The sequence below is a fragment of the Zootoca vivipara genome, chromosome 10, assembly GCF_965207765.1.
Source record: "Zootoca vivipara chromosome 10, rZooViv2.hap1.1, whole genome shotgun sequence".
Taxonomy (NCBI): domain Eukaryota; kingdom Metazoa; phylum Chordata; class Lepidosauria; order Squamata; family Lacertidae; genus Zootoca; species Zootoca vivipara.
The window spans coordinates 3,021,002-3,044,832 of record NC_142593.1 but is presented as its reverse complement, the minus strand read 5'-3'; the positions used below and the strand labels follow the sequence as shown (position 1 = coordinate 3,044,832).

The following is a 23,831-nucleotide window of genomic DNA, read 5'->3' as shown; positions in this document are numbered from 1 at the left end:
TACCAGTCCAATGAGCACCAGCCACCTTTACTCTTTCTCCATCCCACAATTTTTCAGCATGCTGACTTTGGTGGCAATAGGCCTTCAACATCCAAACATAAATGACTCATAGAATCATAGAGTTGGAAGAGACCACAAGGGCCATCCAGTCCAACCCCCTGCCAAGCAGAGAAATAATGTTGGACATGACTAGGCTGTGCAGCACAGCATGGTGATCTCCACTGTACACCACAACATTCAGAGCAAGAGCAACACACCAGATGGGATGGAGTCTTTCCCCTATTTCCCCAGGTTTTAAACCCTTTTAACACAACCAACCAGTTGCAGTGAAGCCACAATGCTAACTTTTAAAATGCAAAACCCGCTTAATCTACATTTCCCCAAACAATATATGAACTGAAACTCATCTAACCTTCAAAATTTGGAGTTTTCTGAATTTTGCAATGCGGTTCCCTAACCTGGAACTGTTTATAAAAATGAATATATTGGGGAAACTGTGCATAACAACGCTTACATTAATGAAAATAACATACAAAATGGCCTTAGGGAAATTCATTGCAACCATTTGACTATTACACAAAGCTGCATACAAAAATGTGTACATTAAAGAAGAAACAAGCAGTAAAATGCTGATGAATTTTCAGGAGGACTTTTTAAAGAAATCACAAATCAACATGGAAATGTGATAAAGTGAATGTAATACTGTGAAAAAGCATAAACGGGGCAGTACAAGAGAGGCTATTGAGAGAGAACAGTATTGCATACACACTTTTTAAAGTGAGTGCCTTTTGTAGGACTTTTCAGACAAAGACCCCGGGCCCTAACCATTTAAACTTAGGGGAGTTTAGAAGAGTGGGAAATATGTGCCATTTTCAGAAGGGAACATTTAATAATGTTTAACAGTAATTTCAGAGATGGTAGAAATTAGTAGATGGTAGATACTGTGGGAGAACTTCATTTAACATTGCTTTATTTGACTTTAAATTTTGTTTTAGAAATGCAGAAGGAATCAAGTAATTTTCTGTATTGTAATTTACAAGGCTTCATTCCAAGGATTGTTGAGAGCACTTAAGACTGTAATCATATGCGTACTTTACTTGGGAATAATTCCTTTGGTACTGAGTGAGAACCACTTCTGAGTAAATGGTCTAAGCACAGTTTAGCAAAGGCAGTAATGTAGTTTGCGGGTGTGTGTGTGTGTGTGTGTGGTGGCACCCTTTGAATTTGTCTAGGCATGGTGTCAAAATAATTATTGAATATGATTAGAACTTTTAAATAGATACCCTGTTATTCGATTGCATCTCAGTTGCATCTGCCTAGGCTCTTGCTATGGTAGTAGTTAAATTACTCACTAGATGGCAATATTGATCCATATAAATATAGTTGAGACGCATACACAGGCTCTTTAAAGGAAGAGTAGAGTAATTAAAAATGGTTTTCTATGTGGGATCTTAAAAAGTAGTTGTGGGGAAGAAAGATAAAAGGAACAGTAGCACAAGGCGTCCCTAGATGAATCAGTTTGTGTGCAACGAAGAAGTCTGGGTTGAAAGAAAATGAATAAAAGGGGGGGGGGTGTTCTGTAGCTACCGTAATTGATCAATATCTAGTAAACACATTCAAACACGGGACAAGCTACTGCCTTGGGTAAATTCAGCAGAGTCCGAAGGCATGACATTTGCATAGCACCCAACAAGCACCTCTAAACTGCAAGCAAAAACTGGCCCTGTGAATAGGCCAGGGAACTCTAATGCTGGATAGCCTTTTAGCAAAAATTCTCAAGCTTCCTTGTAGGAAAAAAGTTCCCATACTAATTCAAATCAGCATAAGAAATTGGGGTGTTTCAATGAAAACAAAGACAAGGTATGTATAAACATGTTTCAGTATACAAGTAGATGCCACCCTGAGCCCTGTTTAATACATCTGGGGTTCTTTTCCACTTAGATGAATGTGTGGTATCTTTGGAAAACAAATTGTGTTGTGTAAAACTCACACTCGGATTTTCAGCTCCTGCTCTAAAAGAGTCCCTGCGAGTTTTTAAGGACAGCAGAGCAAGGAATAACTTGGCATCTATGGGATGCAGCTTTTCAGCAGCACACCTGCTAAACCTTTCTTTGTCAAGCCAAGGAACAGGATTCCCCATTTGCTCAGGACCTGGCAATACTAGAACAGGCTTCGATTGGCAGACTTGCTTTAAAGGCAGCACAAGTAATCTGCATAGAGTGCTGAGCATTCAAGGCTTTTATGCAGCTTTAAAGCAAAAGGAAGCATTGTTCAATTTTGCAAGGAGCTAAGCGCTATGATCCCAATCTGGAAAATGTGGTTAGAACCTTTTCAACCCTCAATCATGCTTTCTCATGGGATGGCCTGGGACCTAACAGGGTAGCTATTGTATTCTCCACCCCCTCCCAATCACTGACTCATACTTTGTTTATCACTAATGCAACTAGATCAAACGGATTTTAATATCACATTTCCATTTTTAAAATGTTGCAATTATTACATGTTTGGGTTGGATTAGGACCAAGTCTGCCATTTCCAAGGGGGCTCCCTCCAATTGATGGCACATTTTTATTTGTACATTTTTATTTATCTTCATGCCGGGCAATGTTTTGCTTAAATTTCTGCATACCAGGCTGCTGTTAAAGGCACAAAAGCAAAGACAGAAAAATGGTGGCATGCTCTCCTGTTCATGGTCAATTTCTAGGAAGGGAGGTACAGAGGAGGTTGTTTAGAAGACCTGCCTGGTGACCTGGAAGTCCTACCAGATGCAAAGGAGAACAGGGATACATCTGAGTGAAGAATTAATATTTAGCTACTGCACCTCCTTCTAGGGATGTTGGAGAATATGGATGAAAGTGGAAAAGGAAGCAGACATTGCTTCAGTTTGAGTGTTTGCCTGTGGTCAGGAATGTAAATCAGTCAAGCGAATGAAATAGGCAATTAGTTTTTTATGTTGTTTCAATGTTTCCTTTCTGTTGAAATGTATGTGAGTTACATACGCTACATAAATAGTTACTGTATTACATTAAATAATGGACAGGGAGATGAATAACTTAGTATTTGCCAGAAAGCAAACTGCAGCATAACAGAAACAGCACTGATTGCAACAAACACAGGTCAACATGGAAATTGTTGTCTTCTTGGTACCTTACTGACCTTATCTCTGTAGGAAAGAGCTCAGAAACTGGACTGCATTGCCAACTTCAAGGGAACAGGAAAGACACGAGAAGGACTGGCTAAGCCAAACCTGAGTTCATTTCCAGTGCTTTCTACCCCTGTTATCTCCCTCTAAAGGGGAGAAGCTGGTTCACTGACTGCATCACCAATGCCACAGCCCATAAAATATGGTCTACCTCTTCCCTCAACATATTGTAATTTAAAGCTCAAACTAACAAAATTCCCTTTTCCATGGTTGCACACTGCATGGTTTTGTCTGTGGCAATCCATACTGGTTGAACAGTCTTTCTTCCCTGGTGGACTTGCCCGACAACACCTTTATACAACTTCTATGGCCAGGTCAAGACTTCTCATTCCTTCAGTCTCTTAGCACTTTGGGGAGTGGGATATTTAGTTCTTTTGGCTTTTTAATATGTGTACACTTTTAATATATGTATTTAATTATATGTACACTGCTTTCAGCCTTTTAAGGAAAGGTGCTGAAGAACTAAATATTTCAGCTGCTGCATTGGTGTCTTGGATATTTCTATGAACAGCAAGTTCAAGCTGCTCTTATGGGGCCACTGGTTTGTATGCATTACCCTTAAATTAAAGGTACTTTAAGGGAGGATAAGTTTAAAAAATACGAGAGAAACTCTACCATAGATATCAGTACAATATGCATAATCTGAAAGCAAAGTAAACAACTGGTTGGTTTCTGTAATTAAAACACTTCTTATGGGTATGAACAAAACATGGCTCACCAGGAAAACATCACTTTTCTTGCTATGCGAGACACCTAACAACAAGGTTATCAATCATCACCATCACAGTTGAATAAATGATACCCTAACATGAAACCACATTTTCCAAAGAGTTTACAAAGACAGTATGAACCCATCTATTTGAGATCCGGAATGCAGTTTTACTGGTATGAATCCAGAGTGTTCAGTGCGAGATCAAACAATGATGTTGTGCATTGTAATTAATTTAAGAGTGAGTTCTATTAATGATCTACCTTCAGAGCTCTTTGTTGACAAGAATGTGTATACTTGTCAAAAAGATCATTAAAGCCCTCCTGATAATGAGCTCGTTTGATACAAGCTCCCTATTTAGTAATTATCACTTGATTGATTCATCAGTGGCTCTGGTGTTTCAGCTTCATAAACAGATCATGAATTGCTCCATTTACACAATGTAAACATTTTAGAATTCTGTAAACTTAATCCACAACAAACCCAGTCATACATATGCCGCAGGACCAATCCATTCCAAAGGAAACTGCACGGTTAAAAATACAAGCACACAGAGTCATTATGAGAGGTTAAAGGTAGACGTCTCTTACCTATTTCTGCCACGGTTATCCCAGGAGCTAATTGCCCATTGTTGCAAGAGCTATAGGTAAACAAGTTTGGTACAGAAGTGAGGTCATAGATAGGTTCCTGCTTGATCTGTTTGATTCCAGTCATGTCTAAGCCAGACTGATCTGGGGAGGGCTGGGCAGAATCCACATTGTAATAGCCTTCAGACTTTGGCAGGTCAATGACGTGCCCGTTTGAATAAGTGCCACCAGTTTCATTGTTTAGGTTGCTCAAGCCATTGGTGATGCTATTGCTGTAGACTCGGGCCAAAGCTTCAGCCTCACCACTTTGCTGCTGCCGTTGCTCTTGCAGTCGCTGTTGATGCTTCTGTACCTCAGCGTACAAGCTGTCCCTCTGCTTTTTGGACATCCTTCCAAACTTTACAGCTGAAACAAATCAACAACAACAACAAAAACACCAGGCATTATTGGTGGTGGTCAATGAAGTTGTCTGCAAGGCCAGTGAGGAATCTGTTCGACCTTATGCTCTTGGCTGAGTTTGACATGCAACAAATATCGGGATAGTTCCACAGGGTTGGTGTGACTACCGAGAATGCCCTCTGCCAGGTTCTCTGTAACCTCACAACTCGCAGGGAGGGAACCGCCAGAAGGCCCTCGGAGCTGGACCTCACTGTCCGGGCAGAACGATGGGGGTGGAGACACTCCTTCAGGTATACTGGGCCGAGGCTGTTTAGGGCTTTAAAGGTCAGCATTACCATCCTGACAGTAAGAGGTGTTTGACAGTGGAATTTGCTGCCAAGGAGTGTGGTGGAGTCTCCTTCTTTGGAGGTCTTTAAGCAGAGGCTTGACAGCCATCTGTCAGGAATGCTTTGATGGTGTTTCCTGCTTGGCAGGGGGTTGGACTGGATGGCCCTTGTGGTCTCTTCCAACTCTATGATTCTATGAATGCCCCCCACAGATGTCAAAGGGATAAATAACTATATGACTTTCAGAAGACTCAAGTTTGGCTGATTATGTTACATAACTAGTATCCAGTTTTAAGATCACTGTACTGTAATTTACTTTCTGTGGAGCCTGCTTCGAAGAGCAATCAGAACCTACAATTGGGCCAGAATGCAGCATTCAGCCTCCTAGCTGGGGGTGGTGGGGAGTGAGGCTTTCACAGGCTGGTCCTTAAAGAACTTCTCAGTTTGTTTCAAAATCCTAAAGGCTCTGTGTTCAGAGTATCTGAAGATGCTCCTTTTACTAAATCATATGTGTTTTGAGCTCCTACTGGAAATATTTCAAAATATTTATGTTTCTGTTTACACTGCAGCAGGTTAGTTTCTGATTTAAAAGACAGAATTGTGCTGTTTCATTTAAATATATTTTTGTTAGCTCTGGTGACGAAAGGTAGAATATAATTAAAAAAATACACACATTTGTCTATCTCTGTTTTCATTTCTGAAATGACGGAGGAGACTCGATATGGTAAGCTCTGCTTTGATCTCATGGGGGCAGTTGAACCATATGATACTGTCATCACAAAATGGCAACCCGTTGCTTTCTTACATGTGCACCTGCTGCTACATTTTTGACAGACAAAAGCCTTAGGGTGTAGCCTGTGATCCTTACCCCAGTGACTTACACCAAAGTAAGTCCCGTTGAAACCAATAGGACCTGTTTCCAAGTGAATGTGCCAAGCAGCCAACATCCTGCTGTGAATAATGAGCAGGCCTGTGATTTCTTTTTCATCTCTCCATGTTCACCAAAGAGCAAACCAGTGCTCTATAAAAATGTACAGCCTTCAGATTTGTATCCTGTGTGATTTATCAATTTTCCCCAAACCTTTAATCTGTGCACTAACAGGATTAGTACCTTCTGAAGATAACAAGCCCTAAAGCCCTATTATCACAACCTGTCAACGTGGCTGTTATCTTCACACACTTATTTTGAAGGGAAAAAGAGAGAGAATGTTACAGGTTACAGTTAAGGCCTAGGGGGAAATAACAGACTTGAAGGTAAACACTCTACAGGAATGGCATTTCTTCCAAAGAAGCAACATATTCATGTATTACTTTCCAGATATACATTTGCAACATATAATCTTAAAGTGCTAAATGTGTTCATTCCTCCTGAGATGAAAGAGGAAGAAATTGTGTTTCCATCGGAATAAGTCAATGTCATAATTCAAAGGCATGTCTCCATCATTTGCAAAAGGCAAAGAGACGATTGTGCAGTGGCAATATCGTAGCCAATGAAGTTAATCCAATTATTGCTAAGTGATTTTTTTCTTTTTCTTTTTTTCAAAAGGCAAAGCAAGAGTAAGGTTTTCGCAACCGTATTGTCTAGTTTGATGCACTCTTGGCAGCTGTGCTCTGTAGAGAAGGGCACATGGGCACCCTACATAGTCTGGAGCCCTCTGCATTGGCAGGACAGGTGAGGGCTGCACCCGAAGAGCACCACATTCTTTGCTGCAACTGAAAGTTCCCAACGCCTAAAATGAACTCTGAGTGGACAAAGAAACCTGGTGCTGGCAGGGCTGGGCTTGAAGGATGTAATAAACACAAGACAAGCCTAATGAGATCAAAATGTTGTTGTTTAGTCGTGTCCGACTCTTCGTGACCCCATGGACCATAGCACGCCAGGCACTCCTGTCTTGCACTGCCTCCCGAGATCAAAATAGACCAGAGCTTTATTGATTTCAGATGGCAGTAGGTTTTGGTGTAGGCATCAGACATGTATCCTGAATCATCCAAACCACTGCTGGTTGATTGGCAGGGTTGATCCTGAGTTAGGTGTTGCCCTATGACATACATCAAATCAAGGTGACCCCTCCAAGCTCACCACCTCAGGCAGGTGCTATGGCCCATCGGCCCCAAGTCTGGTCATCTAGATAAAAGAACCACCCCCTGGACCCCATTAATGGGGTACCCCATATTTTGGAGGGGGGTGGCTCTCTCTCTCTCTTGACTAAGGATCCAACCCTTATGACAATTGCTATGAGGTTGCTATGAGGTTGCTATTATGACAATTGCTATGAGGTTGTGACAATTGCTATGAGGAAGGAAAAAAGCCCAGATAGGGCCAATTTGCCTAGAGGAATGTTTTCAGAGCAAGGCCCTAAGCATGACCTGCCCTCTCAACTTTGTGCAGGGGAAAACATGCTGTAAAGCGTGGGAGATCCAACTCTGACTGAGCCACTGCGGCCAACTGTGGCCCCACTGAAACCTGGGGAACAGACCTGGTTGAAGTCCAATGGGGAAGTCTCCCTTTAGGTCCACTACCTAGGTCCTACCCATCAGGTTGGACAAGTCACAGGTAGGCCCTGTCAGCCCCCACAGCTGGTGAGGGAGGACATGACACCCCCCACCGGCCATGTGGGAATCAGTGGATAGATAGCAGCCCTGAACCACAACTGCAGCTCCCATTGAAAATGACATGAGAGTCTTTCTGCTTCAAATGTTGCTTGATATGAAGTGAATGTTATCTGCCATGTCTTTATGGATGAATGTAAAACTGTTTAATAATGACTGCTTCTTGAGCTGGATGTGCACCAAATTTCAGTTTTCTGGTGATCAAGAAGTAATGTGGCAAACTTCCTTCACAATTTTATGGATTCTGAGTTTACAAATGTCTTCCTTTCATACTTTTCTAGCAATTACCATATTTTGAGCAACATGCATCCTATATTAAAACCTGCTGGGTGCCCTTGATGTACCTTAACCATTCTGAAGTGCATACTGACCCCCATTTCAAGGGAGAGGTGTACAAGGATCATATTTCAGGCTTTTTAAAACTAGTAATAAAGTGTCTTGTAATACAAGCATTATGAGCTAGGTGGTTTGTTGCTCATCAGAAAGTACTCTAACAATTTCAATACCACATGTGACTGTCAAGCAGTGAGATCAAATATATATTTATATGTTTTGTATCTGCTCCCAAGTCTCAAAGCAGCTTAAAATAACAAAAAAAATGCCATATAAAACCACCCACTTCATCAAGTAAAAGAATGGTCACAAATCGCCGTAGCAACTGCTGCTTCCTAAATTACTTCTAAAAATCCAGCAAAGGCTTTCTGCATCTTTGGAAGAGGTTCCAGAATCTGTGATTAACAACAGCAAAGGCTCAGCTCCAGATGTGCACAGATAATTCATATAATTCATGGAACACATCTTGAAGCAAGTGTTGAGAAGTTAATCATAACACCCAAAGTGGTACCAAATGGAAAAGGTGCTACCTATGGTATTCTGGACCAACCATACAACAGGGCACTTAGGTAATATGGGTGGGAGTCAATCAAATTTTACTCAGAACAGATCCATTGAAATCAAAGAAGTTAGGAGCATTAATTTCAATATGACTACTCTGAGTAAAATTTAGTTGACTGTTGCCCTTTGTGTTATATATAGTTTATCAAAGTTAACTGGATATAGATTATAATTAGTGATGATAACCATTATACAGGATTCTATAAAGAATGTAGACAGATAAAACTATGGATCGCTTTTATTTTATTTTTTAACTTTTTTCTCTTTGTACATTTATTCATAGGACAAGTGGTGCAATTCGGTGACCTTTAACTTTGGACTTAATGGACTTCTGGAAGTCTCGATCCCTTTTGGATGAAAATGTTAATTCGCTTCAAAATGTGGCAAGGCAGCCTTGCTGCAGCAGCTTTCCAGGATTTCAGGTAGCCCTACCTGCAGACAGTGGCAGAGGAAGAGTGTGCGGGGTGTGTGGTCTGCCCCTGGTGTCATCACTGAGGGTGTGTGTGTGTGTGTGTGACAAAATGAGCTTTAAAAAAATTGGGCTCACGAAACTTTTTAGGAGTAATGTTGTGACTTAGGCACCTGCAGGTTCCGCGCTGCCTAAAATGGCAGCATGGGACTTGCGTCTGCCTACTGCCTCTCCCTCGGCCACCCTACAGCTGAGGGGGAGGTGGCAGAGAGGCTCCAAGTAGCAGAGAGTCCATGGGCATGGATTGCCCCGTCCCCGGCTGCAGGATATGCCCCCGCACCAGGCACCTGAGCGGCTAGCTACGCCGCTGCCTGCAGAGGGCAGAGATTGAACCTGGGATTTCTGCCTGCAAAGCATTGGCTCTATCCCTGAACTTTGGCCCTCCTCCTGTTGATTCTGCTGAGTGGGCCCTGGACGGCATCACTCAAGTTCTGCCCTGCCCTTACAGGGCTGTTATCAGCACCAAGTAAGATAAACCTCTGAGGTAAAACTGTTACACATTTCCTTTTGGCAAAACACAAAATCTGAGGAGAAGACTATTTTAAATCCTCTGGAACCTTCCATTTCATTGTCTCCATATGAATGGCCAAAATATAAAGGCTACAAAGATTGACAAGTATCGTGGGGTGAGCAATTCTGCCTTCCTGACTAAATAATAGAAAAGGCTTTCAAACTTTTGGAAGCTTTTGGACAGGTCAAGGGCAAAGTACGAGCAGCTGTATTCGAAGACCTGTATGAACCGACATCAAAACCCTGAAGGGCAGAGAGGAGATACTCCTTTAATGCCAATACTTTTAACACAATTTCAATAACCTTTCAGCAAAAATGGGGGCTTATGAAAGAAGATCGCTGAACTTTAACATCCAAGAAGTTGCATTGATTTTAGAAGACAAACTTCATTAACCTTCCTGTTCTTCTTTTGCCATGAATTTTCATGAATTCACCATGAATTACCACTTGGCCAGTAAAATAACCATGTGCTAAACATATTTTTTAAAATCTAACTTTAAAGTAAACATAAACCACTTATCTCATTCTAATCTATTCATTTTATTTTACACTAACTAAAAAAACAAACTTTTGTTGTCTAGAGGTGAGGGAAAGTGGTGTGATAAAAGCATGGCTGAAAGATTCTAAAGGGATGTTGCATCTGAGAATGGGAAATGAGGCAACAGCCAAATAATTCCGCCTTACTTGCTACTGGTGCTGGAATCCTACAGCCCTGGCGGAGCTGTGCAGCTCGACGGGTCAGAAACAAAATCATGAACATTTGATGTATCCACTGTGCCAGATCTGCCTTAGAGTCATCTAAGGAATATCCAATCTGAACATGTAATAACACAGATTTCCATTTTATTAGTATTGCTTTCAGCACCTACACCTGCAATCTAAAAGCTTACATGCAATATTTTAAGAGCAGTAACAAGCACTGTTTCTCCATGGCGCTGTTTAGGCCGAGAGCCTTCTCGGTAGTGGCACCCACCCTGTGGAACGCCCTCCCATTAGATGTCAAACAGATGTCTATGTTTGACTTTTAGAAGACATCTGAAGGCAGCCCTGTATAGGGAAGTTTTTAATGTTTGATGCTTTATGGTGTTTTTATATTTTGCTGGAAGCCACCCAGAGGCCTGTGCCCACCAACATCCTTGCAGCAGCATGTTGAGGGGATGGATGTCTGCAGCAGGGAGCTGAGTCTACTCAAGGATGTTCCATGCTACAGACACACAGCCCCAAATTGTGGTGGCTTGTCAGGAACTCAGTGGGACCTACAAATGTGCCCTCATTACCCTCCATCCTGACACACATAGGTTCCAACTCCTATGGGCTGAGGTGTCATCTATGTTGTTTAACAGGGGGTTCACCCTCCCCTGAAATATTGAGGGGGTGGAGGAGGCCGAGTCCTGAGCGGAGTGCTGCCCTGTGCCATCCCGCTGCCACTGCCTTCTCCTCCTGCCACAACTGTAAGGCTCTTGGGAGACGTGACTGTGGCTATCACAGTTCAGGTAGATCTGCAAGCGGCCAGCCCTCCTACAGCCAGGGAGCTCTGCTGCAGTGCTCTGTCAATGCTGCCACTGTTTTCCCCGCCACTACCACAGACTGCAGCTGCTGTGGCAGACGTAGCGGCAGCTCCCACTCCAGCTGCAGCCTGGCTGGCAGGAAGCTTATCCAGTCCGCCACCAAGCTTGGTGGCCTGGGCAAGGGTCTTAGCCTCCTCCCGGCTTCATATGCATGTGTGATGTCACAGGTATGTGATGCTATTTCAGCCCTTGATGTGTCCAAACTGAGGCAGTCAGTTATACGGCTGCTCTTGGCCAGAGGTGTAGCTAGCCACTCAGGAGCCCGGAGCGTCGCATGCACCCTCCGCCCGGAGTGGGGCAAGCCACCCATTGGGCAGGGCAAGCCTTGCCACCGCCTCCCCCTCAGCTGTAGGGTGGCTGAGGGAGAGACAGCAGGCTGACGCAAGCCGCACTCTGCAGGTACCCGAGCCACTGCGTCACTTCCAGGCCCCGTGGTAAGTGCTGCCCCCCCCCGTGGTGTGGCACTCACTGCCCCCCCACCCCCTAGCTACACCTTTGCTCTTCGCTGATTCCAGCAATATAATTTGTTGTTTTGTTAGGCATTCATTTTGGCCTGATTGCTTCTCTGAATTAACCTGACAGTTAAAAATACCACAGACTCACCTAGCCCATGCTTCAAGTGGATGAGAAGTCTATGGGCAGCCAGAGATGTTTTCAAAGTTTTTGCTCTAGCTGATGACCCAACTGTTGAGGCAAGCTTTATATAAGTTGCACATGGGGAGCAGTTGCTTTTCCCACTATGTAACTAGAGCAATAAAACTACTTTTAAAAATGCCTCAAGCTATACAGAAGGTCCCAGCTCCTGCCAACCTAGCAGTTAGAAAGCACCCCCGAAAAGTGAAAAAAGTACCTTCCGGCGGGAAGGTAAACGGCGTTTCTGTGTGCAGCTCTGGTTTCGCCAGAAGCAGCTTAGTCCTGCTGGCCACATGACCCGGAAAAACTGCCTGTGGACAAATGCCGGCTCCTTTGGCCTGTAAGGCAAGATGAGCGCCACAACCCCAGAGTTGTTCGCAACTGGACTTAACTGTCAGGAGTCCTTTACCTTTACCTTTTTATGCAGACTCTCCTCCACCCACCCACTCTTTTCATAATGGGTTATACAGAATTGTGGCCTAATACTTATTATTTATTCTTTTCCAAATTGTCCACTAGCAATATCAAACCATGTTATCACCCTCCATGCTACAGTAGTCTTTTCTCCAATAGACACCTCTCATCTAACATCAAAATGCCTTAGGTTTTGGGAACAGCCATGGTCTCTGTTACAGAGCAGCAAGATGCCTCTCTGTCGGGAGTGAAAAGCAGAGCGCAATGAGTATCAAAGGATTGATCTGTGGAAGCAGGAAGCAAGCTCTTTACCATCTCGAGACATTCCTAGGGCAAGACACTTCTGCAGTCGGCAGTGTTGGCAACGGTTTCTGTTGGTTCTGTCAATTAAGCAGTTTCTTTGCCTTGGGCAGGAGTATGAAGCATTGTTCTGTTGACTCCTCCTAAAGAATCCCTAAGAGAGAGAGAGAAAGAGAGAGAGAGAGCGCGCTTGATTCAATGACATTGTGTATGGTACTTTCTAAATGCTGCTTTTGCCACGTGCAAGAAAAGCCATAAAGATAATGAAAATCATCATGAGATTCTCTTTGCACGCCAACCTCTAGAGCCAGTGTGGTATCTATATATTTTGTATTAATTTCTCAAACCCTCAGTGAGTTAGAGACTTCCCCTGCATGCAAAGAAAGGCTCCAGAGGATTGAGCAGAAGAGACTTATAGTGGCTCCAGGGCTCAGGAAGGTTGTTTCTGCATGTGGGAATTCCATACCCAATCAAAGTGAAAGTTAGGGAGGAACCCTGAAATAGCTCCCTCTGTAATATCACCACCATCACCATCACCATCAATTTCAGAGACTTGTAGAGTTGGAAGGGGCCCTGAGGATCATCTAGTTCAACCCCCTGCAATGCATTTATATGTAGCTGTTCCATTCAGGGATCGAACCTGCAACCTTGGCATTATCAGCACCAGAGTATAACCAACTTATACCCTGCCTTTTTCCTTGACTAAACTCAAGGCAGCTTGCAGATAAAAACAAGAACCACTAAAAACAGTAAAAATAAAAATAATAAAAATACAATTAAACATCAATAGATTTAAATATATATACATATATAAAATCTGTTTAAAACATTCCAATAATTACAGTTGAAATGAAAGCTGGTACTTTGCCCCCTCCCCTCCCCACCCCATCAGGGTTGCAGCAGAAGAGATTAGGCTAATTGATCTGATACTTTTAAAACCAGTTCAAGAACAATAGGGTTAAACCTGCTTGAAGTGGGAGAGCTTCTCCTTATCTCCATGAGCTGTCTCCTCTCCTCCATGCAGCAGGGCTGAGGGGGATCATCTGCCCACAAGGCACACACAAAGGTAGCCATTAATGCTAATCACATCTAAACAGGACTGAGCCTTGGAGCAGCACTGGCTGCTTCAACTGCCTCCGAAGGCTGGGAGCTCCTTTTCTGCTCAAAGCCAGATTTGCTCCTTATCGTCTTTGTGCTGGGTTTCAAATGATTGTATCAATCAGGCTAATCCAGCGCTATGACCATCATAAATCACAGCAGCATCAGGATGGGAATTGTTTCAATTCTGATGGTGCTGGCAGCTGGCAAAATGTAAATTTTAAAGGAAGGGCGTGTTCCGTGCATGTTCCGTCCTCCTCAGCATCTCCAATGAGGATGAGAAATGTTGTTTGGGCCAGGATACTTGAGAATGGCTGCCAGGCAACTTCCATGGATCACTGGTCAATTCAAAGCGTTTGGGGGGGGGGTTGCTAGAAAATAGTGGTAACGTTTTAAAAGAGAGCGAATCCATATATTTATCATGGATAGTTGGACAGATTTGAAACTCTTGCTTAGCAATGCAATCCTAGGCAAAAGGCAATGCAATCTCAGGCAAGTGCAGACAGCAGCCTCCCACAACCTGGTGATCTCTGGATGTTTTGGGCTACAACTGCCAGGAACCCCAGTGAGCTTGGGCAATAGTCCATAGGTGGGAGCTCCAGTCCAGAGTTCCTTGAGGGTGTCTAGGACTGCAGCCTAAGTCTCTGTTTTAAGCTTGATCTGGATGCCACTGAAATCCTTTTTGATGCACCTAAACCTATTTTCTTTGTCCATATGATCACTAGGGATGTGAGAAGGCCCTGCCTGCCCTGTGTCCGTCACAGGCCACACCATTTCTATTCTGCTGGGTGTTTGACAGAAAACACATTACTGTATTTGTCTCACTATTTGCTATGGTGACATTTACATAATTAATTGCACAATTAATCAGTTTATTATTATATGACTCCACACCATTCATTTCAGTGAATGCAAATTGGATATTCCACAATGCAAATTGGAAAAAAATGTCCTCAGGTATATATCGTTATGTAGCATTTGCAGACACAAACAGCTGCAGAAAATACCAATCATATATGCTGGATTGATTTCCATTCTGGACATTGGATGAATAAGCAAACATTGACAATTTCCAATTTCTTTTCTGTTTTCATCAGATTTTTTTTGACATCTCTAATGATCATTAATAAAGCCTTATATATTTTAAAAATGTATTTCACATACCTCTTTGGGCTAATTGTGAGGAAGTGCATATAGCTAGTTGTACAGGGACTCTTAATGTGGAACCTGCTTATTCATATAAAGGCCTGGTTCACACGATGTGGTAAAACAGACTTTGATTGTGTGGGCTCCTAGAGAAGAGCTCAAAAAATCCTCCCCAGTTCCTTTTGCTCCAATACAGTTGCTGAGCTAAACCACTGAGCTGACAGACCCTCTCTGTCCCTATTTTCCAGGGAGATCTCTGATTTGGAGAAGTTGTCCCAGTTTCTGATTTGATCCCAGAATGTCCCAGAATTTTCCTTAGGATGTCCCTATTTTCACTGGAGAAATGTTGGAGGGTATGGAGTTATCCGACCCCCCAAGCTGTCTGAAGGCAATCCTGTACTGTATAGGGAAGGGTTTTTTTTAATGTTTAATGAATTATTATGTTTTCGTACATGTTGGAAGCTGCTCAGAGCGGCTGGGGAAACCCAGTAAGATGTGTGGGGTATAAATAGTAAAATTATCATTATGGAATGGAACATCCCTATTTTCATTGGAGAAATGTTGGAGGGGATGAGCTGAGCAAGTCTCCAGATTTGGGTTTGTGATTAAGCTCTCTCCTCATGAATAACAAGCTACAACCAATGTTCACATGGTTCTGGTAAGCGGTCATTTGACTTACTATGTAGGATGAACCAGGTCAGTATATTAACTAGGAGAAAGTGGAAGGTCCATGCAATTTTAAAACATTTTTAATTAGGAAACTTCCATACTGAACTATCAGTGTTTAGTTCAAATAGCTGCTAGTACAGATAATTCCAAAATTCAAACACAGGAGCATTTAGAGAATAATTTCATTGCTAAGTCAAGAAGGCAATATTTTGTACAAAATATTGGTCCTTATTGAAAGCATATATGACAGCTTATAGAAATGACAAAAACTAGCACAGAATACAGATCTCTCTCTCTCTCTCTCTCTCTCTCTCTCTCTCTCTCTCACACACACACACACACACACACACACACACGTCTCATACCTTGCAGCCTTCACATGTGATGACTCCATAGTGTATTCCAGAAGACTTGTCACCACAAATTTTGCATGGTATCACTTCAATTTGTGCTAGAAAAGAAACAAAGAGTTAGTGCATGCTTGACAATACAATTTTCTCTCTTTCTTCCTTAATTTTGCATCATGGAAGAGACAGATGGACAAGCCCTTTTCCTGCCTAGCCTTAACAAGTGACTGTGAAATTGTATCCTACACTGATGTAAGTTCTCAAACCTTTCATATAGTTTGGTTTTAATGAGCTCACATTATCAAGCTACTCCCATTCCCCTTGAGAGGGTGCTCTACAGATTTCACCCTGAATTTACTTATCGTGACATTAAGTCAGACTTCTCCTTTTGTTAATTATACCTCATGAAAACCCATTCTTCTCCTCTGCAAATTAGTCTTTTGCTTCTCATCAGCCTTCTAATAATTTTGCAGGCAGTGATCTTGACCTCTCCCACACCCTTGGATAATGTACTGTGTAATAACAAGTCCTCAATTGCTCTTGACACGGTGCAGTTCATATCATATGATCACAAATACAAACCGTAGTTCTCAAAAATTTTCATGAAACTCCATATGACTGATAGGGGCAACAAGGCATTCATTGTTTCCATAAGCAGATACAGATCGGTGCATCCAAACAGCAAGACGGTCTGCATTTTGAAAGCTAGGGAGATCCCATTTCCCCCATCCTTTATCTCTCAATAGGTACCAGATCACATATTGATTTTCAATGTGGTAAACGCCTCATTTTACCACATAATCACATAGTGAATATTATAGATCTGGCCATAAAGTAATTCATGTGAACCACACAGCTACCGTATGGTGAACTTATTTCTTTATTTCAGCCAATTACCAGTATTTAGGGTGAACGTAGTTTTTACTAAGAGAGTAAAACAGGAAGTAACTCTATAAAGTAAGGGACAATTTAAACCATGGGTGGAGAAACAGAACTACAGCTTCCACCACCTCCACCCCCCCCCAAAAAAAAATATTGGTCATACTAACAGAGGCTGGTGGGAGTTGGTCCTGCAACTTCCAGTGGGCCACAGATTTGAAGGAATGCTGTGAATGTTGGAACTGTCTCCAGATTTTTGAGTGGGGGAAAATATGCAAAGTGAGATGAAAAGGCTCACCACGTACAAATTTTACCATGCCAATAAGTTATATACATGTCAGCTCTAAGGACTGTCAGTTGAACACATTCAAATATACTTTGGATCAAGAACCCTTGTGTATATAAGAAAGGAATCTCAAGATGCTCTGCTTTACAGGTAAGCAAATTGGCTGTCCTACAAAAAGTGCACATAAAAAAGCTAATTATGTTTTACAAAATACATCACAATTTAAGCATGATGTATGATGAGAGTTTATGACTAAATAAAATTATTTAGCAGTGATTACTTTGGGGAGCGCACAATCCCAGAGTCGTTCGCAACTGGACCTAACAGTCAGGGGTAAAGGTAAAGGTAAAGGGACCCCTGACCATTAGGTCCAGTCATGACTGTCTCTGGGGTTGCGGTGCTCATCTCATGTTATTGGCCGAGGGAGCCGGTGTACAGCTTCTAGGTCATGTGTCCAGCATGACAAAGCTGCTTCTGACGAACCCAGAGCAGCACACGGAAACACCGTTTACCTTCCTGCTGTAGCGGTACCAATTTATCTACTTGCACTTTGAGGTGCTTTCGAACTGCTAGGTTTCAAACCGCCGCCCTTCTGATCAGCAAGCCCTAGGCTCTGTGGTTTAACCCACAGCGCCACCCGCTTCCCAACGGTCAGGGATACCTTTACCTTTAGGGGACGCGGATGGTGCTGTGGGTTAAACTACAGAGCCTAGGGCTTGCTGATCAGAAGGTTGGTGGCTTGAATCCCCGTGACGGGCTGAGCTCCCATTGTTTGGTCCCAGCTCCTGCCCACCTAGCAGTTTGAAAGCACGAAGTGCAAGTAGATAAATAGGTACCACTCCAACGGGAAGGTAAACAGTGTTTTCGTGCACTGTTTTGGTTTCGCCAGAAGCGGCTTAGTTATGCTGGCCACATTACCCAGAAAAACTGTCTGCGGACAAATGCCAGCTCCCTCGCCCAGTAAAGCGAGATGAGCAACCCCAGAGTCGTCCACGACTGGACCTAATGGTCAGGGGTACCTTTACCTTTACCTTTACTTTGGGGCTATTTAATATGCCACAGCCACAAATGATTTATATAAAGATGTTGTATAGAAAAGAAAAAATTCACTATGAACAAATGAATTACAAGCTGGTTTCCAGAAGACAGCTATTCACAGATTCCTTGGGAAACAAGCAACTTTGTCACTTGCTCATGCAACACATGTTCCAGGCATCATAAATACTCCTGGGATGCAGCATTTGTAGAGTGTTGTGCAAATGGGTGGAACAAGCTCTAGCACATTGCATGTAGGCGCAGAATGGAGCCCTGGTAATCTCTGTGGTCCAGCAGCTTCTGCAAGAGCTCTTGGAACATGCTTTTGAAACTGCCCCATGCATGGATTGAGACACCAAAAATGCCTGATAACGCGATGTATTTCAAGAACTGCTACTTTGGGAAGCTGAGCTGAGAATTTCTGAAGAACATGTAATTTTTGTAATACGCTTACAATATATATTTTTAAGCCCACAAACCCAGAACATTTGTTCATACACCTGCTGAGAGTATCATGTTGAGATGCAAAGAACGGTACAACTAGGTTATTCCATGCAGGGGAGGGTTAGGCTTGTGTTTCTTACATAGCAACCTCACTTGCGATATCACAAGCAGCTTTGGCAATGGCAGAACTTTCAAAAGCAGATTGTAATCTGGTGTTTGGGGAAGAGGAAGGTGAGGGCTGCTGACCAGAGGACAGAGAATCAAATGTACCTCTGGGTATGGCCAAAGCCTTGGGTGTACGTATGTGAATTCTCAAGATTTTGGATTGCAGTAATTTATTCTGTATTGTTTTAATTTGTCCAAATTATCTCCACTGTACAGCACTAACACAGGAGTACCAATGTATGGTTTATTTATTTATTTTTTTAAAAAAGAATGAATGACAAATGCCAGTAAAGCTACCTAACCCCAATCACTGGAGGAGGAAGAGGAGTGCTGGGTGCCACACCCCTGCAGGCGGCATGCCCCACCCAGGATGCACGCCATGCCCCTGCGGGCGGCGCACCACACCTCCGCGACGCAAGTCAGCCCCTCCCCTGCCTGCTCTCCGCCACTGACCCCAATCACAATACATCACCATTTTGTGAAGATTTCTATGTTTATCCTTTAAAAAAATAAGCCCGACACTGAATGGGCACTCCTACATTCCTGCTCTGGAGCACACATCTAGCCACAATTCTTCTGCAGCTTTTCATTTTTTAAAAAAGAATGAATAACACAGTATCATGGCTATACTGAAGCCAGGCTACCCTCCTTCCAAGTCTGTAAGATAGGTTTATCACTTTGACTAATTCTGTGAAAGGAAACAGAAACTAGCCATTCAATAGGAAACAGGCACATACAGTGGTACCTCAGGGTACTAACACCTCAGGTTACAAACACTTCGGGTTACAGACTCCGCTAACCCGGAAGTAGTATCTTGGGTTAAGAACTTTACCTCAGGTGAGAACAGAAATTGTACGGCAGCGACAGCAGGAAGCTCCATAAGATAAAGTGGTACCTCAGGTTAAGAACAGTTTCAGGTTAAGAACGGACCTCCGGAACGAATTAAGTTTGTAACCAGAGGTACCACTGTATTTTTAAAAGCTCCTCAGGATTGGTTTGCATACTGGATGGAACTGCTATATTCCTTCCATGTGGTTGTCCTTGAGCTCAGTTTACCGTTTTGACAAGTGCCTGTTGGGATTAGCAGGACTCACTGTTTGCTGTGTGCATTCCTGCTTCCAGTCCTCAAAGACTGTGGGACTGAGGCTGTATTCACATGGAAGTTTATTCCATCTGTTTCCTTAATGTTTCCTTAATTTCTGCATGATATTTAAGCTTTCACGTGATGCAAAAGCCACTACCAGAAAACGAATTACATATAGTGCATGTTTGCAATCATCTCCATGTTTTTTTGATTCCAATAAAATATCATTTTACACCCTGAGTGAACTCAAAGACAGCAAACAGAAGAGAAGGAATTTGATGGTAACGCCACCTGTGACCATTTTTATGGAAGGGTATATCAGGTGAAAGTGTAAGAGAAGCAGCCTTTCTAGATGTCAACATCTTACAGTTCTAGTTACAGGTAGGTAGCTGTGTTGGTCTGCTGTAGTCGAAACAAAACAAAAAAAATTCTTTCCAGTAGCACCTTAGAGAGCAACTAAGTTTGTCATTGGTATGAGCTTTCTTGTGCATGCACGAATGAAGAAAGCACATTTATCTGAAGAAGTGTGCATGCACACGAAAGCCCATACCAATGACAAATTTAGTTGGTCTCTAAGGTGCTATTGGAAGGAAGTTTTTTTATTTTGTTTCAACGTCTTACAGTGCTTGTCAAGTATTATGGTACACAGCCAAGGGCCCTAGCAGAATTCACATCGCTGCAGGAAAGCTGCCAGTGACGTTTATATGCTTCCAGCTGCCATTGGCCCCATTCTCTCAGTTCTAAGGTTGAGCCACTTGGGTTTTGTGATGAGCCGTAACAACAGCTGGAGTTCCTTCTCTTGCTTGAACAGTCAAGCCTCCCTACCCATCTAGTGGCTATGTGCCAAACACCCCACCAACCATGTGAACTGAGGGACAAGGTTTGGCTGATGCTCCCTCCTACACAGCTCTGACAGCAGTTAACTGGAAATGCTGGAACAGTTGCGTTTCTCATCCTTCCAGTTAAAGCCACTTGGACGTACCTAATGCTGTGCAGGACAAATGCCTCCGGATTCTTTCCATAACTAATAAAAAAAGAGGGGGAAACATACTTGATGACTGTGATAGCTCATGGAACAAGCATCCTCACTAGCCTAGAGAAAAGAGATTTAAAGATGTTGGGAAATGCAGACTTGATGGCGTTCTCATAGGCACTCCTCTTTTGTCTAACAGACAGCAGGACAGTTTAAGGACTTGTAACAGAAAACTCAAATCAATTAATTGTACAGGCCTGAAGAAAAAGAAGCTTGTGTATTCTCAGAAACATCTTGAATTACTGTAATTAACACCCAGTGTACCAGGTTTCCTTTGCAGATTTAATGATTGTCAGCAGCTCCTACACCTTGTTCACATTGCAGCTTTGTTCGACAATCTAGAACTAGGTTTCAAAGCTCGCCACTCTTCCTCATGCAGGCAGTCAAATAACTGACAAAATAATACACCCTGTGGATCTTTCTTTCCAGGGTGGTCAAAAGATGAGTTCCCCTTACCAGGTTTGCCACATTTAAAGTTTCAATCATGTTTTGCCATTCTAATGCCACACTGAAATATGAAAAATTGCCATAAATATTAGTGTGGTCTGCCTTATTAACTTCTGCTTGTGATCTTGATTCCATGGACTTGTCTGTGTGGAAGACAGGGCCATCTTAAGCATGCCTGGCACCCTGGTGCGACGGATCCCTCCAGCGCCCCCCCCCCCCGCCCCATTTCCCGACGCGGCAGGCGGGCGGGCACTGCGCGCAGCGCGGCTGCCGCCTCGAGAGCCTGCGCCATGCTCCATCCAGCCTGGCTGCCCCCTGTTGCGACGCCCCTGCGCGCGGCAGAGGTGGCCCCAGGCCCGCATGCCTCTGGAGAGCAGCCTGAAGTAGCTGAGAGGCATACCTAGGGCTGCATCCGGCGCGCCTCTCAGTGGGCGCAGCGGCGCCCCTGGTGGCCTGGCGCCCTGGTGCCCCGCGCCACTGGACCCGGGCCTAGAGACGGCCCTGGTGGAAGATATATTTCCACCTCTGTCATCTGTTGTGACAATGTTGTTAGAAAAATACTTGCAAATATAATACATATAAATATATCTGATTGCTCTTTAATTCAATAATTAAGTCCTGTTCTGAGGACATATCTCTATTGATGATTAATAAAATGCTCTAGCCCTGCACAGATGACACGAGCAGAGAGAAGCAACATGCGGGTGATGCTGGCAGTGCAGGCCCATGTATTAATCCACATTTCTCCACACAGCCTACAAACCTCACATTGTATCTCTTTACGCAAGCCTTCCCCACGCCTGGTGCACCTCAGATGTTCTGGATTCCACCTCCCATGAGCCCCAGCCAGGCCAGGATGGGAGTTGTAGTCCAAAACATCTGGAGGACACCATGTTGAAGACGACGGCCCTAAAGAGTCAGGCCGAGGGGAGACACAAGTCACAGATCCTGTATAGAAAGGCTACACTCCTACAGCTTGTTTGTGTGCAAAGACCTTCCCCACATGAGGTGGGCTCTAAAGTTGTAAGCTCAGAATCTGGAAAAGCTTATTGTTGCTCTTTCTATAGCTCATTTATTCATGCAATCTCTGTTCAAGTCCTTTGTAACTGGCCACTCCTTGAGCTAAGATGTTCACAAAAATGAAAAAGAGCACCTGTTAGGAACATGTGGTCAACAGCCTGTCTTGGTAAGGACTGGCTGGAACCTATTTTGGTCAGGACCAATTATTTCCCTTTTATCAGTTACCACTGCCAGAATCCACAAAACCAGGTAATTAAGTGTTTGGCACCTAGGGAGGCATAAAGTGCTAACTGTTACCGGTAGAGGTCAAGGTCCCTTTGCACACATATCCTAATAATATATTTGAGGGGGCTGCCCTCAGAAAGCTGATGGGCATTGCCATTCAAATGTGTTGTGTGTGTGCCGACTCATGTGATTGATTATGTGGGGTGGGGCTTCCCTGGGCTCTCCCAATATTTTAGTCCAGTTGGCGCTCCTGTATGGATGTGTTTTACATCCAGCCACTGCTGATGCCTCTTGCGGCTAGGCATAGTGAAGACTGTTTCTATAAAAAGTGATTCATGAAACTGTAAAGAGAACTGTGCAACAAGGTGATTTTTTAACAAACCCAAAGCCACTTGGTATGTTCAACATAATTCTAGCCAATTATTGCAAGCATTTTCAGAATGCCACAGCAGCTCAGCCAGCAATGGGTGTAAGAGAAGAAAGCCTCACTGGAACACTACAGATGACAGCCAGCTTTTTTTTTTTTTTAAATGTACCATTATGCATTGTCCCGCGCAGGAAGCAAGGCACAGTGGACAGGAATGGAAATGGGACTAGAACTTGCTGGTGTTTACTCATCCAACAAATAAATCAGCATTTGCTATTGTTCTTTGCAATAACAAATGTCCTGACAAACATGGGTCAGGAATGAAAACCTATGCTTTCTTATACCCCTGACCATTGCCCAGTGGAGGTTTTTTTTATTATTATGCCAAACCTCTCTCATAAATCAGCTTGGGAAATCCCTTTCAAAAGCAATTTGCCATGTGGCACTGGAGGGCTGCTGTCCAGGGGAAAAACCTGAATCCCTGCTGGGTTCACAACCTAGCTTCACAGCTTTATTTTTTTAAATTTTGGTCATTAGTTTTTACTTTATATATTAAGTAATAAATGGCTGCATCCCTAAAACTGCATTTACTTTTGAGTTTCTGGGCTAAACATGTTTACTGAATGGAATAACGGGAGCTATGTTCTGAACCCTTAACAAAAGAGAACGGGGAGTAAGAAATGCTAGTTTAGAATGGCTACGGTGACAGAAGACATTTCTGCAAAATAAACATAAGATTATTTGTTCTTCAAACCTACTAGGCCTCGGAGATTCAAGATACCACTTCCCTGATACAGCACACTTTCCCTAAAGAGATTACGACTGTAATCCCAAATATTATGCTAGTGCAGGCCATCTCATATTTGAGCTCATCAGATTCAATGTTCTGCACATAATCTCCAGCAGCTTTAGCTGGTGTTATATAAAGCTGCCCAGGGAATGGCTGTCTCTAAGGAGTAATGATG

At 43.2% G+C, this 23,831-nt stretch overlaps 1 protein-coding gene across 1 annotated transcript in view; it reads right to left on the bottom strand.

Moving 5' to 3' along the window:
* The window catches only part of RORB (RAR related orphan receptor B), a 159,562-nt gene that overhangs the window by 31,303 nt on the left and 104,428 nt on the right, over nt 1–23,831 (bottom strand). Inside the window, exons 2-4 of the mRNA XM_035100238.3 lie at nt 15,900–15,985; nt 12,634–12,775; nt 4,502–4,903 (exon numbers count right to left, since the gene is read on the bottom strand). Of these exons, the coding sequence (XP_034956129.1) occupies nt 4,502–4,903; nt 12,634–12,775; nt 15,900–15,985 (630 nt within the window). The remainder of the gene's footprint in view (nt 1–4,501; nt 4,904–12,633; nt 12,776–15,899; nt 15,986–23,831) is intronic.